Source organism: Camelus bactrianus, chromosome 11 (assembly GCF_048773025.1).
Source record: "Camelus bactrianus isolate YW-2024 breed Bactrian camel chromosome 11, ASM4877302v1, whole genome shotgun sequence".
Taxonomy (NCBI): Eukaryota; Metazoa; Chordata; class Mammalia; order Artiodactyla; family Camelidae; genus Camelus; species Camelus bactrianus.
In genome coordinates this window covers 39,096,217-39,119,009 of record NC_133549.1, presented here as the reverse complement: position 1 = coordinate 39,119,009, position 22,793 = coordinate 39,096,217, and the positions used below count along the sequence as shown (strand labels likewise).

At 49.3% G+C, this 22,793-nt stretch overlaps 1 protein-coding gene across 3 annotated transcripts in view; it reads right to left on the bottom strand.

The window, feature by feature from the left end:
- The window catches only part of SH3PXD2A (SH3 and PX domains 2A), a 230,861-nt gene that overhangs the window by 159,191 nt on the left and 48,877 nt on the right, over positions 1-22,793 (bottom strand). For 2 of the 3 annotated variants that reach the window (XM_074373681.1, XM_074373682.1), the window contains exon 2: positions 22,402-22,482. In XM_074373681.1, coding sequence (XP_074229782.1) covers positions 22,402-22,482 — 81 coding nt within the window. Of the gene's footprint in view, positions 1-13,068; positions 13,234-22,401; positions 22,483-22,793 lie in introns of those variants that run through there. The other variant, XM_074373684.1, reaches the window with a different exon arrangement.

Genomic DNA, 22,793 nt, shown 5'->3' with positions numbered 1-22,793 from the left:
AGGCCACCTATACGCCTTGGCTCATGGCCCCTTCCTCCGTCTTCGAAGCACATTAACCTCTGTTTCCATTGTCACATCTCCCTCTCTGACTCTCCTGCCTCTTCCCTAGAAGGACCCCTGTGATTACATTAGGCCCACCTGGATAATCCAGGACAACCTCCCAGTCTTAAGATCCTTAATCAAATCTAAAAACTCCCTTTCACCACACAACATTCCCAGGTTCCAGGAATTAGAATGTGGGTATCTCTGATGCGGAACGTTATTCAGCCTATCAAAACCCATATCCAAAGCAATAATATGTATGAAATCGTAAGTGTACTGGGATGTATTCTAACTGTATTAACCTGCTAGGGCCGCCATAACAAAGTGTCACAAACTGAATGGCTTAACCAACAGAAATATATGGTCTCACAGCTCTGGATGCCAGAAGTCTGAGCTCAAGGTGTTGGCAGGGTTGGATCCTCCTGAGTCTGTGAGGGAGGCTCTGTTCCATGCCTCTTCCCTAGTTTCTGCGATTTGCTGGCAACCTCTGGTGCTCCTTGGCTTGTAGAAACATCACCCTTTCTCTGGCTTCATCTTAACATGGTGTTCTCCCTGTGCACATGTCTGTGTCCAAATTTCTCCTTTTTAGAACGATATCAGTCATTGGATCAGGGGCCCACCAGTATGACCTCATCTTAACTAATTACATCTGCAACAATCCTGTTTCCAAGTAAGGTCACATTCTGAGGTACTGGGGATTAGGGCTTCAACACATGAATTTGGGGGAACACGTAAGACTTCAACTCCCTACACCAACACACATTGAAACAATACATAACTATTAAAAGATACAGCATCTGCCTGTATACTAAAACCATCTCTTCCTGAACTCCCAGCAGTGCCTGCACAACATTTTGGAAAATGTGAATAATAATAATAAATGGTACGTAGCTAGTCAGATCTGGATTCAAATCAGTTTCCTCATCTGTAACATGAGGAGAGGGTGAGTGAGAGGATTCAGTGAGATAATGCATGTAAAGTGCTTGGCCCAGAGCCTGGCCCAGGCTAAGTGCCCCCAACTCATGAGCTATTATTACCACTGCTGTCAGCATCACCACTCTTGCTCCGACACTGGTCCCTAAAGCCAGGGCAAATGCTTGGGAACTACACAGCCCTGAGGTCAGAGAGGCAGCGGGGTGACAATGAGGGACACATGGGTCTGAGACGTGCCTTGGCCAAGCTTGGCCCTGCTGTGAGTGTCTAGGGGCCCCGGGGGAGCTGCCCAGCTGGTGTGTGTGGGTTGGGCTTGGGGAGGAAGCCTCTAGCTTTTCCAGCAGCTCATCAAGTGCCTGGGGGCTGGCTTGGACATGTTTGTTTGACATTGACAAGGTGGGGCCCAGCTGCCGGCCCAACATCCGCAGCAGAATGCATGCAGTGAAGAAAGCAGGGATGTGCAGGATGGCGCTACCCCAGCGGACCTCCTCAAGCCTAGAAGGCATCTAAACTGGAGGCTACCCTGCCTCCCCATCAAACTACCCCCATGAAACTACCCCCCCCCGAAAACTAGCTCATTTCACACACTCCCACTATGCAGACCCACAGGCTTCAGAGAAGAGCATCGGACAGAAGTCAAGAGTGGAGGGTTCCAGTGCCTGCCTGCCAAGGCTTGCTGGGCAACTGGGGCAAGTGGCCTGGCCTCTCTGGGTGAGAATGGCCTCATCTGTGAAATACTGGTCCTGCCTCCATAGGTGTTGAAGATCCAGGGAGAAGACATGCAATAAAGTGCTGCCAACGGCCAGACATGGTTATTCCTACATAAGTTCTCTGTGCCTCAGTCTACTCATCTGTGAAATGATGTCAAGCCTCTGTTTCTCCTTGCTGGGGGCGGATGTAAAATTGAAAAGAGAAAATGTATATTTAAAGTGTCTTAAAGCATGCCAGGCATGGAGAAAACCATCAGAAGCAGTTGCCTCTCTTGGCACTGTTTTACCATTATTTTACTACTCTCGTAAGTGATGGAATGCTTGAGCTCTGAAGTCAGAATTCTAGCTTATTCTTTCTTGGCTATGTGACCTTGGCCAAGTCACTTAAGTCTCTGGGATCCAGTTTTCTCATCTATAAAGCGGGAATGAGTGAAAACAGCCACCCCATGGTGGTGTGTGGACTGAATGGGGTTACACAGGTGAGCACAGTGCTTGGCTTGTATACGTGCATGATAAATGCACTTTTTCAAGATGAAGAGGCTCCAGTGTATATATCTTCCCATCTCCATGCTCTCCTCCAGCCCTTTCTGCTTTTGGGGAGCTGCTCAGGGCTGTCAACCAGGCCACCCTGCCTCACTGTCGGTGGCTGAAAGGACTTCAGGGTCCTTCACCTGTAACTTAACCCTTTGCTGCTTAAGGCTCTTGCACTTTGTTCCAACACGAGATCACTCATGCTCCCCATGGCCCGGAGGAAAGGGCCCGATGCTATAGCAGCCAACCACCTGGGAAGCTAGTGACTAACGGGGCTGGGTCAGAGATCCTGGATGCAGTCAGCTCTGAGCCCGGCTTTAGCAGAACGGGTAGAGCTTCCCCAGGACCCACAGAGCCTGAGACGTGGCTTCCTGCTGTGGAACTGGAGCTACACCCCAATCCCCTCTGCAACACCCCGTGTGTCAGCCCTTATTGCTTGCTGGACCCTCTTTCTTCTAATGCCCAGGCAAGTGGGGGTCAGGGGGCGGGGCATGGAGAGTGAAAGCTGGACAGTGTGATGAGTGGGCTGGAAGGGTCATCTGGACCAGGAGGAAGAGCTTGGACTTCCTTCTCCAGGCAGAAGGGAGCCCCTGCAGGATGCTGAGCAGGGGGAACCCTGTGAACGTGGAGTTCTGGAAAGGTAAATCCGCCCAGTACATAGGATGGAGCAGTGGGGAAAGAGACATCTGTGTGTGGGACAGATCTCCCGAGAAACCCTGGCTCCAGCCCAGGATGTCAGCACCGACACTCCCCACAGAGAATAAGGTCACTAAGATGAACCTGCCCACACTGGGGTGACGGTTCCAGCAGGGTCCTGGCTGAGGTCACTCAATTCCCACCTGGTAGGGAGGTGTCTCTCATTATCCCCTAGCCTCACCAGAGACCCCTCCCAAGGTCTCAGAACTGCCTAACACTTCCGTCTCCCACACGAACCTCTGAGGACCATCAACAAAGAATGAGAGGCCCTGAAGGAGGTGAAGTGGGGAGGAAGGACAATAGACCTCCTCCTTCTCTGTCAGGCTGAACCACACCCCCAGCCCCAGTGTTTCCCCATCTTCTCATCCTGATCATCCCTCCTAATGGCCCAGAACTGGTGTCCCCAACATGCCTTAGCCACCACGGGATCAAAGTCAGGCCAAAGTTTGGGACAAAGACAGCATGCTCTTGGCGGACATGAGGCCAAGACAGACCCTTGGTGGTCCTGGGCCCAGACTGCTGATCAGGCAGTGAGATTCCAGAGCTGCTCCCCCGATGCTGCCTTAACATGCTCAGAAAGAAGCCAAGTGGGACACTTCCAATCGACAATCCAACATCCTTGCCTTCCTCCTTCCCCTTCTGCATGCGTCTCGTTTCCCCATTTTTAACTCCATTGCAAACGAGCAAGGGTACGTCTGGGCCCCATCCTTATCCCTCCTCGCCAAGTCTTGTGCAAGGTTGGGGTCACCAGGCAGAGTCCGGCACTCCCATGTGTCCTGGCCCTATCCACATGGAACCTTCGCTTCCCAAGAGCTCGCCTCTCGCCTGCCTGGGAGTGACCCTGGAGCTGCTAGAAGCCGCCAGTGAGACCCATGCTGTTTAATGGATCTGGAAAAAGCCACGCAGTCCCAGGGAGTTCCTGCCAGGAGCACTGCCGCACTAGGTGACACGGTAGGTCACCTGTCTACCCTCCCACATCCTCCCCTGTCAGACACTCCACAGCACAACACCAAAACACACCTGAAGCCTCTTTGAAGGTTCTGGTGAGGAGAGCGCTAAGTACGCACCATCTCTGACACTGCTGCTGCCATCTGCTCCCCTCTTATGGTTTCATCTGGGCTTGGAGCCCTTTGTTAGTTCTGCCTCCCATGGGACACGAGTCCATTCATGACCTCGCCCAGACTGACCTCTTTGGTAGCATATCCTGCTACTACCACACGTCTCCCCACCTGCCCCTCCCTGGACACAACATGCTGTTCCACAGCTCTGTGCCTTTGCACCTTCTGCTCCTCTCACCTGGAATGCCCCACCCTAGGCGATCTCCTGCTGTCACCACCTTTGAGGCCCCTGCACAGCTTTATTCCTCATTTATTCCCTTCTCTACCTTGCTTCTGTGGTTTGGTCATACTTCTTGAACCACACTTACTACTATATCGTAATTATTTGTTTATATATCTGCCTCCTTTCAAAAGCCTGTGAGGTTCTTGTAAGCAACATCTGTGCCTCAATATGCCCATTGTCCATCATAGTGTCTGACACATGGCTGGGCACACAACTAGACTACATTTCCCAGCCTCCCTTGCTGTGAGATACAGTCATGTGACTGAACTTTGACCAATGGAATATGAGCGGGGGTGATGTGTGCCTCCTCCAGGCAATCCATAAAATCTCCATGTAATCTTTCACACTCTCTCTTCCCTTCCTTGCTGAGTAGATACATAGATCCGTAGGGGATGGAGTCACCAGACAGAAGAATCTGGGTTCCCTGAGTGATTATCTGGAGCAGAGCCCTCTAGTAACTTGTTTTGGTCTATGACATGAGCAGGAAATAAAACTCTACTGTACTGAGTCACCAAGAGTTTGTTACACAGCAGTTAACTTGAATTTGTCCTGACTAATGCAAAGGAGCTCTCATTCAAGGTCTGTTAAACCAAACTGTAAGAAGGAAGACTTAATATAAAATGCAGAAACCATCTGCCCTCAGGTCCAATCAAGTCAGGCATTACATTCCTACATGATTGAACTATTCCTGAAGCCAAGCCATTACCCCTTCTCCCCTTGCCCTATCCACCAAATCACATGTACAGTATTTAACTGTTTGCTTGTTTGTTTTGGGGGGGAGGTAATAAAATTTTTTAAATTTATTCATTTATTTGTAATGGAGGTGCTGGGGATTGAACCCAGGACCTCATGCATGGTAGGATGCACTCTACCACTGAGCTATACCCTCCCCTCTACATGTGCAGTATTTAGAATGCCAAGCATTCCCCAGGAAGGACTGAGAAGGGTGGGGATTGAGGACCTGCTAGATGACCTGTAAAAGTCATTATAGGTGAATGAGCCCCAACTTGAGATCCTGGTTCCACAGGTTTGTAGAAAGCACACAGAGGCACAAAGTTGAATTGCTGAGAGGAGCCTCCTCCTCCCCACACAGGCATTAACACCCCAGACACATGACCATTCAAGCTCACAGGAACATACCATCTCTCTGAGGCAGCCCACACCACCCTTGGCCACTTCTGAGAAGTGCAAGGACAGTGGTCCTCACACAGAGCCCAGGTTCGCCAGGCCAAAGTCCCACCTGCTCACAAGGGGCTTTGGCCAAATGGAGAGGGATCTCACTTGGACAGAAGGAAGAAAAAGAAAGGGATGGAGGAGGCTATAGCTGAGAGGTAGAGTGCCTGCTTAGCATGCACAGGGTCCTGGGTTCAATCCCCAGAATTTCTGTTAAAAATAAATAAGTAAACTTAATTACCTCCCCATAAAAATAAAATAAAAGAGAAAGGAATGAAGAAGAAGGACTCCAAATGTACCTTTCCAATCCTCCATGCCCTCACTACTCAAGGTATGATCCTAAGACTAACCATACCATCATCGGAGAACTGGGTGGAAATGCAAAATCTCAAGCCCCACGCAGACTGCTGAATCGGAATCTGCATTTCAACAAGATGCTAAGTAGTTTGTGTGCACAGTAAAATTTGAAAGCCCTCACTTTGCCGTAAGGATTCTAGCTAACCCCTTTCCCCACCTCATAAACCAAAGATATTCTTTATTTCATGCATAAGACTTCTTTAAAATTAAAAAATAGTATATTTTTTCCTAAGACAAAAATCTTCTATAGCAATGTTTATAAACATTTTACAACAATATACAAAAATATTTTGTGTAAGTAACATATGCACTTGGTAACAAAATTTCAAAACAATATAGGAAGAGTCCAAAATGGAAAATTAAATTTTCCCCTAGAAAATATGTTTTCTTATGTCACTAAATTTGGGCTATTCCAAAGAAAATGTTACTAAAACCAAGAAGAGAAAGAGGGAGAGAAAGAGGTACTTTATTAATCTTCATTCTCATCCTCTCTTTCATTAGAACATGATTTTATCTTTTTTACAAAGATAACAACTATTTAATCATAGATTTCTTACAATACGAATACCTTCCTCTTGAATATATTCTTGTTGGACATTTTGATTCAGGATAAGCACAAGATTAAGAATAGAGGAAATTGAGTCTATTTTTAATGAAATTAGTCTTATCACAAAAGTCATGTGGTCTAGGAGATGTTGCTGTGGCCATCTTTGGAAATAATCTACCAGAAGTATTTATAAGAATTTTCAATCCAAAGATGAATTATTTTCATTATTAGAAAATGTGCTTTCATTAATTTCTCTCCCTCTCTGTTATATTCTCTGTTCTCTTATTTAGGAACTCCTGTTTGACAAATATTGAACCTTCTGAGTTGATCTTCTGTGCTTTGACTTTTCTTCCAAGTTGTATTTTTTATCTTTAAAAGATTTCTTTATTTTTTCTCCCCAGATCCTCTACTGAATTTCTTATTTTGCAATGACATTTTAAATTTCTCAGAACTCTTTAGTATTTGCATATTTTTCTTAGCATTGTATTCTTGTTTTCTAGATGCACCTTGTTCTATAAGATTTTTGAAGCTGAAGGTTCCTTTTTATTTCAACGTATCTTTAACAAGTGTTCCCAATAGCAAGTCCAGCCTATAAGCAAAGATGGGCACCCAGGAGTGGGGATGGGAGCTACGCAGCAGTGAAGTCTTGTCTCTGGTGTGGAGAAGCAGGCTGTAGGCCGTTCTCACCCTGTTCCCTACACTCAGTGCCAGCTCGCCGTGCATCCATCCATTCCTTCGACAACAATTTCCTGAGCACCTGCTATGTGCCAGGCACTGTTCTAGGCACTGGGAAAACCGAAGTTAAGGAACAAGCAAGATTTTGCTCTCCTAAAGCTCCCATTCCAGCAAGGGTGTGTAAACAACAGACAAATAGTTCAATGAGACAATGACAGATAGTGTTAAGTGTCCTGAAGAGAACAGAATGTGACCATGTGACAGAGCTGGGGGCTCTCTGAGGAAGTAAGTGGTCAAGGAAGGCCTCTCTGGGAGGTGCCATGTGAGGTCAGAGTGCCCAGAAGGAGGCAGCTGCTTGAAGACCTGGCGGAGGGCGTTCCAGGCCGAGGGGACAGCAATGGCAAAGGCCCCAAAGCAGCACTGCACTTGGTGTCCCAGGATCAAGCAGGGTGATCATCGAGCTGAGAGCCAGGGAAGGAGACAGGTCTGGAAGGGCAGGCGGGGGCCCCTACCTGGGGCCTGAGGGCAGCGTAAGGATTTGGGAGTTCATTCCCAAAAGAAAGGAAGTCTTTCAGAAGGGTTACAAACGGGGGTGGGGGGGCTACGATCTGATTTATGTTTTAGAAGGATGACTGGCTGGTGGGCAGACAAGAGTGCGAATGGGAGATCCCTGAGGAGGCCGGCTGGGCTGCCCAGGCGGGAGGTGATGGGGATGGAGCAGGGCTGGGGCAGAGCAGACGCAGGGAAAGGGTGGAGCTGGGCTGCATTTTGAGGGTGCACAGACTTGGTTTTGGGTGGACACAGCACATGACTGGCCAGGTTTAGAGTGGTCCCAGTTGGGTTTGAATCCCTTTGGCACCTCAGGTGCTCCACAGCGGACCTGGGCAGCCCAAGTGCCCTGCTGTGGCCTGATGCTGCATCGCTGCCTTGACGGCTCCCTTCCTGGTCACTGAGGTCAGCCTTTTAGCCCACAGGAGGCTTTTCTCACAATTTCTCCTTTCTAGAATAGCCCCTTAGGCCAAGGGCTTCCTATGTCTCTTCACAATCTGCGGAAGAGGAGGGCAAGGTGGAGCCCAGATGGAAAAAGAGAAGAATCCTTGAAGCAAAAACTAAAACTCAGGCAGAGTTGCCAGAGGAACCTAGTAAAGCAGCTCATGCAGTGAGGCAAGCCACCCAGGCCAGCCTCGCCCTCCCCAGGCTCTGTGGCAACTCCTTTAACGAGGCTTTCCTTCCTGGGGGGAGAACCTGGCTCCTGCCAGGGAACCTGGAAATGCAAGAGGAAACGCTCCCAGCAGAACCCACCCTGGCGCCCAGCTGCAGGCTGCTGGTCCAGGTGGCAGCGCTGCTGCTGACCCAGGTGGTGGCTTCCTCTCGGCGACCTCATAAACCCAGCAGCTGCCCACCTAGGACGAGCTGCAGGAGGAGGAGGAAGGGCACCAGAGAAAGGGCTTGGCTGCTTGAGGATTGCTGGCACCTGTGTGCCTCCCTGCCAGGCTCCATCCTCCACAGAAGCAGGGATCCCCTTGACCTTGGCGCGTGCTGGGCAGTCCTGCCTCCACGTTTACACACGCCAATCTCCCTGCCTGGAAGCCTCCTGAGTCCACTCAAATCCAGCCCTTCTCCTGGACTCATGTCCAGTTCCACCTTCTCCATAAAACCCGAGGCAGGAGGAAGGAAATCTAGTGTTTATCAGACACCTACTTCTATTGACACCATTTTATTTATTTAAAAAAAAGTACCTGATGTCAATTACATCTCAATTAAAAAGAAAGTATGTGAAGCAAATGTGGCAACATGTGATCATTTGTTAAATCAGTAGGTCCACTGATGCATTATATTATTTTCTATAGTATAAAAAAATTTCATAATTAAAAATAAACAGTAGAGCTCATACAACTAAATAACAAAAAAACCCCAAACAACCCAATCCAAAAATGGGCAGAAGACCTAAACAAACATTTCTCCAGTAAGACATACAAATGGCCAACAGGCACATGAAAAAATGCTCAGTATCGCTAACTATCAGAGAAATACAAATCAAAACTACAGTGAGGTATCAGCTTACCCCAGTCAGAACGGCCATCATTAAAAACTCCACAAACAATAAATACTGGAGACCGTGTGGAGAAAAGGGAGCCGCCCCCCACTGCATACACACACACACACACATTGTTGGTAGGAATGTAGTCTGGTGCAGCCACTATGGAAAACAATATGGAGTTTCCTTTTAAGGAAACTAAAAATAGACTTACCATATGATCCAGCAGTCCCACTCCTGGGCATATATCCAGAGGGAACTCTAATTCAAAAAGATAACATACACCCCAATTTTCATAGCAACACTATTTACAACAGTCAAGACATGGAAACAACCTAAATGATGTATATCAACAGATGACTGGATAAAGAAGTTGCAGTATGTGTGTGTGTGTGTGTGTGTGTGTGTACACATACACATACAGAGAAGCAGCTGGAAGGGGCCAGACTGGAGCACCTGGTAAGAAGGCTGTAGATGCAAGTTAGTAATCAGGAGGGTTGACCGAGGGGCCAGGGGCAGAGAGGAGGGATCTGAAGGATTGAGAGATGGTGCTGTGACTGGGAGACGGAAGGCGGGAGGAGGGGAAGGAGGGGGGAGTGGACTAGATAGGAGCCGGGTTTGGAACACGCTGAGGTGCAAGCATACATGTTACTTATAAATGGAAACGTCTCGAAGGGTCAGCCTGCGGTCAGCTCACAGTCCATCTGTCTCCACCCCCTCAGCCTCGCCCTGGACCCGGTGACTTGCCCATAGCAGGTGCTCAACAAACATGGTCAGGTGCTCACCCTGCACCCACCCTCTAGTTGACAGAGACTGGGAACAGAGAACTGGCCCTGGCTAAGAAAAGATGCCCAGGGAAGAGCAGAGCCCTGCCCTGAGCCTATTCCTGGTGCCCTACCTGACCCAGATCTCTGACAGCTGATGGGGTATTTTGGGGGCTAGCCTGACTCTACAAGGGCCACTCCCTTTTCTGGGCAAATGCCCACTGCTCAGCTATTTCTAGCGGCAGCAGCAGCAGGGCAGGTGTGGCCCCGGAGGAACAGCTAGCACAGAGCAGAAAGGGATTAGGTGTTGGAACAGACAGATGAGACCCTCTGTCCAGCCAGAGAAAGGGAAGAGCCAGCCTTAGGTTCCTGTCCTCCATGTCCCCAGCCCTACCCTCAGGAACCCTGAGCCTGACTCTCTGGAGAAGCCTGGGTGAGGGCTGAGAGCACTGCCAGGCCTGGGGAGGGGAGACTGTAGTCACATGTCTTCTGGGAGGAGGAGGAACCATTGGCTAGCCATCACAGGTGCCCTCTGGAGGCAGGGCAGCCTCCCCACCAGGATGCCAAGGTATCACCAGATTCCAAAAGGAATGTCTATATATGAGCCACTGTCAGGAAAAAGGTTAATTACAAGGCCCCACAGTCCCCTGAGAAGGGGGAGCAGCCCCACTCCCCACCATGAGCTTTTGCCTTCAGGGGTGCAGACTTCATCATAGTCTGTCAACCACGATGCAGCCTGCATCAGGCCCTCCCCTCCCCTTCTCCCAAACTCCTGCTTGGGATGTGCAGCATCCCGGGGAAAGACACAGACAAGAGAGACCGAGAGACTGATAAAGACATACTAGAGCCAGAGAAAATGCCTCCAGAAAGGAGCCTGGGGAAAGGCCACAGGGACAAAAGAGCCACAGAGCCACGTCCAGACTCAGAGACCCTGGGAGAGACAGAGATAACAGAGAATCTAGGGAAAGAGAGAGGCAGAGAGAGAACACCATAGGGAGAATCCAAGATTCAAGGGCAGAGAACAGGAAATGAACACATGCACAGAAACTGACAATTTCTCTCTCTGCCCGGCCCAAACCTTCCCCAGCCTGGGCAGGGGTCAGGGCGGCACCCACCTCCAGCAGCCAGCCCAGCCCCACCTGCTCTGCAGCGGAAGCTTTCCTGGCAAGGGAGAGAAAGCCCCTCCCAACCCCCCGACGTGCCAGAGTCTCCCAAGCCTGCTCGCCAGTGCTCTGGCCCAGGTAGGGGCCACATCAAAGCTACAAGTGACAACAGACAGAAGGGTTAAGTGTGTGGATTCCAGAGCCAGACTGCCAGTCTGAATCCTGACCCCTCATCTGCAGAGAAATGGCTTCTGCAGCCCCACCCTCCCACACCTTGGTTCCCAACTACACAGCCAAGAAACCTAGGTGTTCCAACTAGCCCAGTGTCCTAACTGCACATAAAAAACAGGTAATATGATGGAGAGAATCTCACAGCTTTGAGTCCTCCTACACGTGGTAGAGTTCTTGGCCATTCTCTCCTGTCTTTGTCCCCGCCCAGCTGCACTGTAGGATGGAGGGAGAAGGTAGGGCCCAGCACCTGGGGGGCACACATAGAGGGCTTCCTCTCCACCCTCCCCCTGGGGATTCCTCCTCACAAGTTTCCAAGATGAGGGCTGGAGCCCTGGGAATCTCGGGATAAAAACAACCCCATCTCCTTGGGGAGCCAGACAGGCCGGCCTTCACCAGAGATACCCTCGGGAGACCAGCCCGGCACTGTCCCAGCGGGAAGAATGGCTGCTTGTCATGCACCAGCACCACCCTCTCTGCAAGCATCGCAGCTCCAGCCTGTACACCAGCCTCACGCTTCCTGTTTGGGTGGTTTTTAAAGGTATATCTGAATGCGGTCCATTTAGCCCCAGGGACGCCCCCGCGCCCGCCCCATTCCTAGCCTCCTCCCCTGCCCCACAGCCAGCACTGAGCTCAGCCATCCAGCGTGGCTGAACTGGCCACTTTGTTCTGCTGGGCACCAGATAAACGCTCCCTAATTAGCAGACGGAGCCAAACCCTGGCTGGCATTTGGGGCTGTCTCCTGGCCAGCCCTGGAGCATTCATTTACTGCAGCTTAGGGGTGCTAAGACCCTTTCGTGGCTGCGAAAATGTTCCCCTAGTCTAGGCTGGATGGACACAGCGTCCGTGGGGAAGTGATCATCTTAATAATGCTCCTCAACTGCTCCAGGCTCAGTGGGAAATGTTTCCTGTGCTTTATCTCCTGCAAATCCTACAAGGACTCTATGAGGCAGCTTCTGCAATTAGAGCCATTTAGCAGATGAGAAAGGCTGAGTCTCTCGGAGGTTAGATGGGGCCAAGGCGCACGCTCCTGTAAGTCCACCTGACAACAAAGCCTGAGCTCCCCATCATTGAGCCAAACTGCTCCACTTGGAAAGCTGGGAAGGTGGCATCAGGAATCCCACAAGCTCTTTTGGAGAGCCTGACGGCACCCAACTGTGGAGGTCTCTGAGGAATCTAAAATCTTTTTTCCTTGGCTGTAGCTAAATTTTGGACATAAAGGAAAGAATTCCAATTCTCCAACAACTCCTACAATGGCTTGGTCTGAGGAACGTCCCTGAGATGCTGGAACTGCAACCCTTAAAATCACATGGAGCTGAGGTCCAGCCAGGATGGCGGGGATCTGGTGAGGGAAATCACTGCAGCTGACATCTCTGCATCACCCAGCTAGTGTCAGTCTGCCTCTTGAGGGAAGAATAAACTGTCTTCCCTCAAACAAGCCCACAACTCAGGCTCCCTCAGTTCACCCTGGCTGTGCCAGGTCCACAAGAGTAAAAAACAAAACCAAATGTTACCATCGACGGGGTGGGGGGGCGGGGGGGGTGGCGTGGAGGGCAGAGGGGCAGTGGTGCAAGGGTGCTAAGAAGGTCCCAAATCTGGGAGCTCCCTCAACAAGCCAGCTGGGGTGCCCACAGCAGCAGGCCTGATGGCAGTGGTCTACACCCTGGGTTACCCCCATTCTGTGCCTTCTGCCCTGCCCTGATTCTCCCACCAGCTGGCAGCTCCGGCTTAGGCCAAGGCTGTCAGTCTGGCTTTTCTGCCCAGGACAACCTGACCTTTCCCCTCGGGGTCCCCAAGACCAAGTCTGGTGCCAGGAATATAGCCAGCACTCCTCCAAAGGTGTCAGGATTAACTTGAAAATCCCTCCTGAGGGAAGGGTTTCACAGAGTAAACACACACACATACACACACACACACTCACACCACTCACCTGGCCACCCTCATAGATCTTCCTTCCCTTCATTCTCCAGTTTGGAGGGGACACTGTGCCCCTATCCACTCTCCAGCCAGCTCTCCTGCTGGTTATCCAAAGCGAGTCGATGGGGGCCCGGTGTGGGCAGAGCTGAGTTTCCTAGGTCGGATCTTGGGGCTTTGGGACCAGAGGAGGAGGAGGTGACGGAAGTAGGGCCTCCCTGACGTAACATCCAAACACACCCCGACATGACACCCTCAATCCAGGAAAACCAGGTGTGCAGCTCGTCAAGCAGGTGGTGTGGCGTGACTCAGATGCTACCTCTGGCAAAGCTGGGGTTTGTTATCCCAGGGGAGAAGTGGGCGGTGGTAGGCAGGACACTTGGGCTGAGCTCCGGGTTCTAAGACCTGGAGAGAAGGCTTTCTACTCTTTGCACCGACATCTCTCCGGGGGGGAGTGAATAACTGCCCCTCCCCCCAGGAGCTCTCTTGGTGATGCAACAGGAGCTTCCTGCCCTCCTCAGGCAAAACCAGAAAGAGGACTTCCGGAGGGGAGGCTAGAATTCCAGGTGAGAATGAACTACAAGCTGGAGTGCCTGAGTTCTAGTCCTGCTGTCACTTGCTGGCCCTGTGATTTGGGCAAGTCACTTCCCCTTTTAGGGTCTCATGCCCTCATCTGTTAAATAAAGGAAAAGAACTCCATCAGAGGGTGGCCAGTAAGTTTCATCTCCAGGTGATACTGCCAGTTGATAGGTAGTATCTTCCTCAAGATATTTGTTTGTTTGTTTTTTGTTTTAGAAAGACTCTGAGGCCATGTCTGGGGCTCATGCTGGATGAACAATGCCAGCCAGGGGCACAGGATGGGAAAGAGCCAGGATCCACTAGTGATGCCTGTTGTGGGCGTGAGACCAGAAGGTGGCAGCCTGACTGCCAGATCAAATCATCCTGGGAGATGAGCTCAAAGGGCCTTCCGGTTGCAAAACTACAATTTCACCCTGGTTCTCCAGCAGATCTGATTAATGCTGGTTGGCAAGCACGTACCTCCCATATTGCAATATTTGCACACAGCTGATTTCTCTCCCTGAAAGAAACATTCTCATCAGCCCTGCAGGACCGTCACTGTGGGAGCAGGCAGCCCCCTCAGCCCCCTAGTGCCCACACTCACCAGACTTCACCCAGAAGCTTAGAGCCAATGAATAGTCCCAAGGTTTACCACCCAGAGGGCATTCCAGCTTTTCGTACAATTTTGTCTACAAAGGGGCTTCCCCACTATGTGACAATCCCACCTTGCCCCCAGGGAGAGGATAAACCAGGAGAAAAAGGCAGAGGTGATCCCTGACTTCCTGGTGGTCACAAGCGAGGGTCTCACTGGACACAGCCTATGTCCCTGAGGAGCTCCCTGGGAGATGAGCCAGGATCACCAACAGACCATTTGCCAAGAAGATCAATTTGCCAAATGCATGCAGGTACCAAAACAGATGCTCACAGACCAACTATTCATCTGTATAGGAAGAGATTAATTTCTCAAGTGCCACCTACAGCGTGGTGAGGATCCCACAGCTCTGGGCTGCTTCAGACTGTCGGAAAAGCTCCTCTCCTCTCTTTGCAATCTTAGGCTCTACCTGAGGTGGGGTGGGGATGGGGGTGGCTGACAGCAGGCCTGGCCACAGTGAGCACATGGCACAGATGTGCAGAGGCCCTCCCCCATGTATGCTGCCCATGGTCACCTCTCTCCCTCTATTCTGGACCTGCGAGGCTCCCTGCGTACAAGGTCATTCCTAAACACACAGGGCTGGGGAAACTGCACAAGAAGGAGTCACTACACAAACTGTGCAAACTCCATTGGTTAGAGCGGAAAAAAATAAAGCCACCATCAAGTGCACTCTAGTTGGGCACCAAGTGACCCATGATTTCCCACCCAGTGGTTAACAGCCTTTCCATCCTGAGCCAGCCTGGAGGTACTATTTCCCCAGGCCTTCCCTGCCCCCATTCCCTGGAGAATGGACATCCACAGGCCTGCCCCACCCTCACCCCAGCACTAGGCAGAACCTTCCAGAGGGGAAATCAGTGGAGACAGAGAGGAAGCTGGAGTTCACTGTCTGGCCACAGGCGTCAGATGAAAGGGAGCGGCTAAAGCCGGACCAGCCCCCGGAGGAGGGGAAGCCAGCCATAGAATTCTCAGGAGCTCCTGGAATCCCCGTAGGCCTCCCCTAGAATCCCTGTGTTCCATCAGGAATCTGAAAGATGTCTCTTTCCAAGAGCAAGGAAAAACTGTCAACCAATAATTATTTTCTAAAAAGCAGTGTTTGGAGAGGAGGGTACAGCTCAGTGGTAGAGTGCATGTTTAGCATGCACGAGGTCCTGGGTTCAATCCCCAGTACCTCCATTTAAACAAATAAATGAACAAACAAACCTAATTATCTCCACCCACTCCCCCCACCCCCCAAAAGCAGTATTTTCCTAACAGCCTTGGGGTTGGTAATCACAATTTGGAGGTGAAAGAGTTTATCTAGGAAGCCCTTACCACCACCACCTGCCTCTCCTGTCTAGCGGCAGACTGAGCTACGTGGTGAAAGTGAACTCTGTATAAATGGGACACAGGAAGAAGCTCTCCAGCTAGAGTGGGGGTGTCCTGCTATTTCCTCTTGGAATTGCGCTTCCAAGGATCTAACTGGTGAGGTCTCAGCTTCCCTGCCTAGGGATTCCACACCAGTCACTTCTCAGGGCTTTCTCGACATGAATTGTCTCATTCCATTCTTACTATCACCCCCTGAGGCAGGTATTTTTATTATCCCCATTATACAGATGAGAAAACCGAGATACAGAGAGGTTAAAGAACTCCCCAAAAGTTAGTAAGTCCTCGGGCTGGTCTTGGAATCCAACTGTCCTGGCCTTGGAGTACTGCCCTTCACCACTGCACTCTATAACCACGGAACTCCTGGTGTGGTTCATCACGACACAAGAACGCCACCCCCGTGCTACTTGCCCCAGTACACAGTTCATGTGTTGTAAGCGATATCTGAATACAAGATTCCAGTTTGACAAGATAATTTGGACAAGTCCCTGGGGTTTGCTGTGATGGGTTCTAACCAGTTACAGCCCATAGATATGATCTAGAGTGACAGCTCAGGAAATGAGGTAATGTGATTTTAATAATTATTTTCATTTTCTTTCTCTTGTTAGATATGTCCTTAATGTCTATTTTTTTTAACCTGTGTGCTTTCTGTCCCATTGTACTGTAATGACCAGGAGAGACATAGTTTATTTTAGACTCCACTTTTCCCATCTCCTCAAACAGGTATCTCTTAAATTATTATATATTAATGTTGCAAATAATACATGAATACATTCTCCTTTTTTAAAAAAGTAAAATATTACAAATAAGGCTAAGGTTCCCCTCTGACCAAGCTGCTTCTCCCATCAATGTCCCCAACTGTCTTCCAGAGGTAACTCTATTACTAATTTGGAGTGTATCCTTCCGGACCTTCTAAAAATATTTATGTCTTTATGCTGTATGTATACTTACAAAAGAGATATCTTGTTGTTTTTGCATAATTGCTATCACACTCTTGTTTGGGAACTTGCATTGGCCACCCATTAACACTTCTTAGCGCTCCATCCACAAAATTGAGACCAATCTCACTGTTTTGACTGATGCACAAAGTGGTGCGAGAAGACAACTTACTTAGTAATCCTCTGTGTTCCCCATTGTCACCATGGCAAACAATTGGAGGCTTCCTGGGACTGGGGACCGATCTTGGTTAGGGCCACCATTCTTGTCTGTCCAGGGCATGTAAGCAGTCACAATGACCCTTAGCTTGTCACACTGCTGGAGCTAGAAATGCCACACCAGGCGCCGGAACTCCCCAGAATCCTTAGTACAAAACTTCTTAGAACTTGACAAGTTACCTCCCCCAGGCTTTAGTCTAGGATCAGTGATCTCAAACAACACAGAGCTTGCCTCCATGATTAAAAGACAGAGCCTGCAGTAGAGACACCTCCCCCAGAACACTCTCTATTCTCAGGTTAATCTCTGGCACACATCAGGATCACCCCCGTGTGACCTGAGCTGAGGCATGCCCTGGACATCAAACCAAACTAAAGCCCTTGTAAGTTTAATGAATAGAAAAATGAGATGTTTACCTGCAAAGTGAGGGTCTGGGAGCATAACTCTTTTAATTATAAAAATGCAGTGATCCTACAATTCTCCATACCTAACATCATAACACACCCACATCCACATCCCTCCTAAGGCCAGTTATTAACGATTCGGGGATTATAGTTTTGTTCACCCATCATTAGCCTGGCTATTTGAGATCTGCAAAGTGAGTGCGACCTGGGTGGGTGAGTGGGTGGAGAGGCTGGAGAGATGAATAAGGAAGAGAGATAAAAGCTCTTCAAAACAGGTTAAGTCCTTTAGAGCAAATGAGCAAGCTTGAACAACCTTCTTAGCTCTAGCGTGGGGGCCTCTCCCAGCACTGATCAAATATTGACCCTGTGCATTCACTGGCCGGAGTTCAGACTAAAGGGCCAGCAGCACTGTGGAGCTAATGTTTGCAGAGCAATTACTGCATCCCAGCACCTTGTAGGTCAGATTGTGAAACAACCTTCGATGGAGCTGGAGCTTCAGAGAGCCTTCCGGTCCTTCCTCAGTGGGGCCAGGCCTTCGGGGGATACTTAACAGTGAAGGAGCTGTGCAAGGAAATTTATAGAGGCTGGAAATGTGGTCCAGCGCCCATGAGAAGGCAACTTAAGAGCATCTGCGCCCCTTCTCCCTCCTCCTTCTTCCCTTCCCTCCTTCTTCTTGCACCTCCAAGAAATCCAAGCTCTTTATAACCAAATGGGCCTCAACCTCAGGCCTTGACCCTGCCAGCTCCCTCTGGGACAGGTCCCTTTCCTGGTCAGATAGGACTGAGTGGTGGATTATTTTTAGAAGAAAGCAATTTCCACTTGGAGACCAAGAGCCTCTTCTCTCCCTGTTCCCAACTTGGCATCTGAAATGCCCTTAGAAGCCCTCTCTAGTAACTGACCTGGTTTCCAGAAGAGGCGTTTGGAATAGCTGTTGACTCGGAACTGCTCTATGGATGGCGCAAATCACAGTGGAACATAGTCTCCCTCCTCCCACAGGGGCCCTAGAAGATGTTAGAGGACAACTAGGGAGGGGCTGGGAGGTGGCAGAGCATGCAGGGCCTAAAGCCAGATCAGGCCTGTTGTGTGTCCCAGATGGTCTAGGGCAGCACAGGCCAATAGAACTTTCTGTGATGATTGAAATGCTCTGAATATGCTCAATATGTAGCTATTAGCCACTGTGGCTATTGGGAATTTGTAATGTAAAAGTATGACCGAGAAACTAAACTTCATTTCCTTTTTAAAAATAAATGAAAAACAATTTAATTTTTAAAAATTAGCCTTGAAGTTTTAAAATTAATTTAAATTTAAATTTAACTAGCCATACGTGGCTAGAGGCTACTGCACTGGCTGGCACGGGTCTAAAGGCTCCACCCCTGGTGCTTCTCAGTGGGCGAGAAGAGGGCTGGGTTCTGTGAGCAGCCCTTGTGTGAGGAAGAGGCAGAACCACTGGGTCTGAAGGCTCAAGGCAGAAGATATGGAGGGAGAAGAAGGTTTGGGACAGAGAATTTTTCCTTAGTGCCCTTGGAAGGATTTCAAGGGGATGTGAATGACCAAGAAGATTATTAGAATTGTATATGTACATTCATGCTTGTCTGGAGAGATGCACAAAAGAAACCCTGATCCCCAAAATAAAATAAAATAACTCATTGATCTGTCAGATAAACTTACCCCTTCAGGGAAGCCTGCTCCAATACCAGAGTGTAAGGTTTCCCTATAATATGTCTATGGCACTTTTCTTTGTAGGATTTTAAATAGTGTAAAATAATACATGTATATATTTTTAAACTAAAATCTGTCTTCCCTCACTAAGCCATAAGTTCCATAAAAGCAGTAACCAGATCTGCTCTTGCTCCTAAATCCCCACCCAGAGCCTGGCATCCTGCCTGGGACATAGAAGGCCGGCACTTAAGATTGGATAGATCGAGGATGGATGGATAGATGGATGGATGGATGGACAGATGGATGGACAGATGGAGAGAAGGAGGCAGAGCAGCAGGCATAAATGAACGAACAAAGCAAGAAATAAGTTAAGGGCATACTTTACTCTGATAACTATTAAGTCTCAAAAAGCAACTATATCCTCCCAAACTGGAGTCGGGGTGGGTGGCTACATCACTCTAAGCTGCTGAAACCAATCAAAACCATATGGGTACCTTCTTAGCTTCCCCCTCCCAAGAAGAATATTCTTTCCTTCCTCTTCATCTCACAGCATGTTGCTTGTACTTCAATCTAGTGTCATCTACAGTGGACTTAATTGCTTAAAAGTCTATTTTCCCCACCAGATACAGACTCCTAGAAGGAAGGGACCTTGTCCTTCTCAACTGAGTGTCTGTCAGCCTGTGCCGCTTGGGCCCTGCGAAAGCACAGATGTGGTGGGGGCCTCGGCAAAGGCCAGCTCTTTCTCACACCAAGCCAGTCTGGCTTCTTCATCTTTATCCTGCCACCCTTACCACGCACAGCCAAATTAAGGCTGCCAGATTTAGCAAGTAAAAATATAGGACAAAGATAAAATTTGAATTTCAGATAAACACTGAATAACTTTTTAGCATATCTCCTGCAATATTTAGGACAGACTCATACTAAACACAGTACATGGTCCCCAGAAGGCCCAGAAGCACAAGTTGGTAAAGGCAGTTAAGCACTTCCCCAAGGCTGGCTTAGTCAGCCCAGAACTTCCAGGGTTCCAAGGTGGGGCTCAGCCAAAAATGGGAGGAGCAAAAGGATTCTGAGAGCAGCCTTTTGTGGGCCACAACCTGCTCCCAACTTACTCCATCCTGCCCCAGTGGCAAGCTCCAGAGAGCCTGTGGGACTCTGAACACTCAGGCACAGGCCTGGGACAGACTAGCTCCTCAGTAGAGTGAAGCCAAGGGAGAGAAATAAGAAAGCAACACCATGGTAGGAGGTATTAAGCCTCCAGACCCTTCGACCAGGCAGCCTGGCATCCTTGTCATCTGTTAGCACTGAGTAAGTCACTAGATAACCATGTGTTGGGAAAAACATAAATTCAATCGTTTAATCCTCACAACAACCCTACTGGGTGGGTACCAATGGAATCCTCACTCTACAGATGAGAAAATCAAGAAGTCAAGGAATCTGCCTGGAGTTACAGAGCGACAGAGCAAGCAACCAGTGCCTAAGCTCCAAGCTGAGTTCTGAGAGCTACCAATGACCAAGGAGGCAATTAGCAGTGCCATTTGTTCTTCCTCTATAGGAGCTGACGTATTAAAATCAGAGATCCAGATGAATAAGAAAGGCTTCACCACTAAAAGTCCTTATGTCAAGTTCTGTAAAATGGGTTCCCAAAGATGCTTGGTTTAAAGGTTAAATTCCAAAGAACCATCCCAACACCTTTCCAAACTGCATCTACAGGGTAGCAATGACCCACAAGGACAGGCCTGATGGTGCTCCTGACCAGGACCAGCACATCGCACAAGCTGCTTCTTGCCGTGCAGCTGCCTGACACACAGGAAATGAGCCCTTCAGGCAAGGAGGAATGGGGGAAGCAGCATTCCTTTCTTGTGAGATTCTGTAAATAGGGAGGGGGGTAGGGGAACAGACCAGAAAGTAGGGGAAGAAAAGTTCTGATTTGAGAGTTTCCACTGGCTCTCAGAACCCCCACTGGCTCATCAATGAGTCCTTTCAGGGTTCCCTCTCCCCAGCTAAGTTATCATTTCCTGTAAAGCACACTACACCCATTGATGGGATATCAGCAAGTCCCAACAGTTTATGCTGGAAGGACATGAGGAGATTGGACAGGAATTGACAGGCAAGAGGAAGAAGGCAGGACAGTAAGGAGTGGCTTTCAACCCCATATTCAATGGGATATTCAGCCCCATATTGTTAGATTAAGAGAGGATCTGTAACACAGGAAGCTGGCTCACCTGTGGCACATCTCCTAGGTAGAGCGATAAGGACAATGGGATAAAACCAGGTACTTGGGGGCAAACATGCAAGTCTAGCCTCTCCAAGATGACTCACCACCAGAGGCCCGCAAAGGAAGGAGCAGACCTTGGTTGGGAGGGACAGAAGTGGGTGTCTCTTTTTTGTGTTTTCATTTGCCTAAACTAGGCTCACAGCCCTAAGGAAGAACCTAGAATCTCTCGGCTTTCCCTTCCTAGTGTGGGGAAGGTTGTTGCCCTACTCACAATCATTCTGCCTTGTCTGGCGCCTGCCTCTGATAAACAGGGGTGTGCCCCCTAGTGGCCACAACTGTGTTCATGCCCCTCTGCCCCAGGCCACAGTGATTGGTGCAGAGAGGGCACCTGACCCAAGCCAGGCCAATCAGAGTCTTCCTTGGGATTTTTCAATCTGGAACTGGGAGAAAGGCAGTCTCTCTGCAGTTGGGAACCACAAGATATGCAGTTCTGGAGCTATTGACAGCTGGTTCCTCAGAAAGCTCAGGAAAGTGCCCAGAGAGATGTTGAGACAAGACAGCGGGAGAGCAGCCCCTGTGCAGGTGTTCCTGAAGCCCACCACCTCACTCCCCTTTCCACCATCTGGCAGGCTGCATGAGCTTCTCTAGTATATCCTTCCAACCAAGTCTCCTTGTTGTCTAAGCCAGTATGAGTGTAAAACAATCACTTGTAACCCAAAGAGGCCTAACCAGATTAGTTGGCATCAAGGGAAATGTCTACAATGGAGCTGTGGGATCCATTCTTCTAACCTCCTGTGTGACATGCCTGCGTGTGTTAGAGACACACATATCATACATGTGTACAAACAGAGCAACAAGAGCTTTATTTGGTTAGACAGACACAGTGGTATGCCTGGTTTGTGCCTGTAGTTCAAGAAATTGCTTATTTTCTGTTTCAGTCTTTTCTGTATGTTTGCTTTTCTTTGCCTGCAATGCTGTGGTGGTTTGTGTCTCACCCTGGATGTTTATAGACACATGTCTGCTCAGGCACACAGCACCCACAGCCATCCTCCCTCCTCTCCGCCTTGGTTTCCTACCCCCCAGAGGAAGGAGGGTGACAAAGCACGACTGTGAAGACCATCGGAGGAAGCCAACAAAGCCCCAAGTGTCTGCCTGTAACATCCACGACTGAGCCCAGCCCAGCTCAACCGCTGAGATTCCCTCCTCAGTCCCTCTGCTCTGCCTAGACTCTGACCCTGCGAGCTGAGGCGGGAGTTCTCTGGATGACGCCATGAAAGAGGCCAGCCCACCAGAGACTCAGGCCACTTCAGGTAGAACGAAACACCATGCGAGCTCAGACCCACTCACCTGCAGGTCAAAGAACTTGCTGTATCTCCGGTAGATGGTCTGGGAAGTGGAGTCGGACCAGGTGACATTGATGATGTATACCTGTGGGGAAAGGTAAGAGCAGGTAAGTGGGTGACTAAGGCTTGGCATTATGCTGTGCCAGGCATCGTTTAACTGTGGGTGGTCCATGGCCAGGACCATTCTTTTTCTCATCTCTGTCCCCAGGGCTTAGCACATGCCAGGTACACATGGATACTACAGATATGTGTCTAAACACACACACACACATCTATAAGGATATTCAATAAAATGCTAAGGATGATTATCTTAAGAGGGCAGGGTTACAAGTGGTTTTTAATTCCTTTTTGTTTATATGTATTTTACACAATGAAAATAAATTTGGTGTTGTTTAA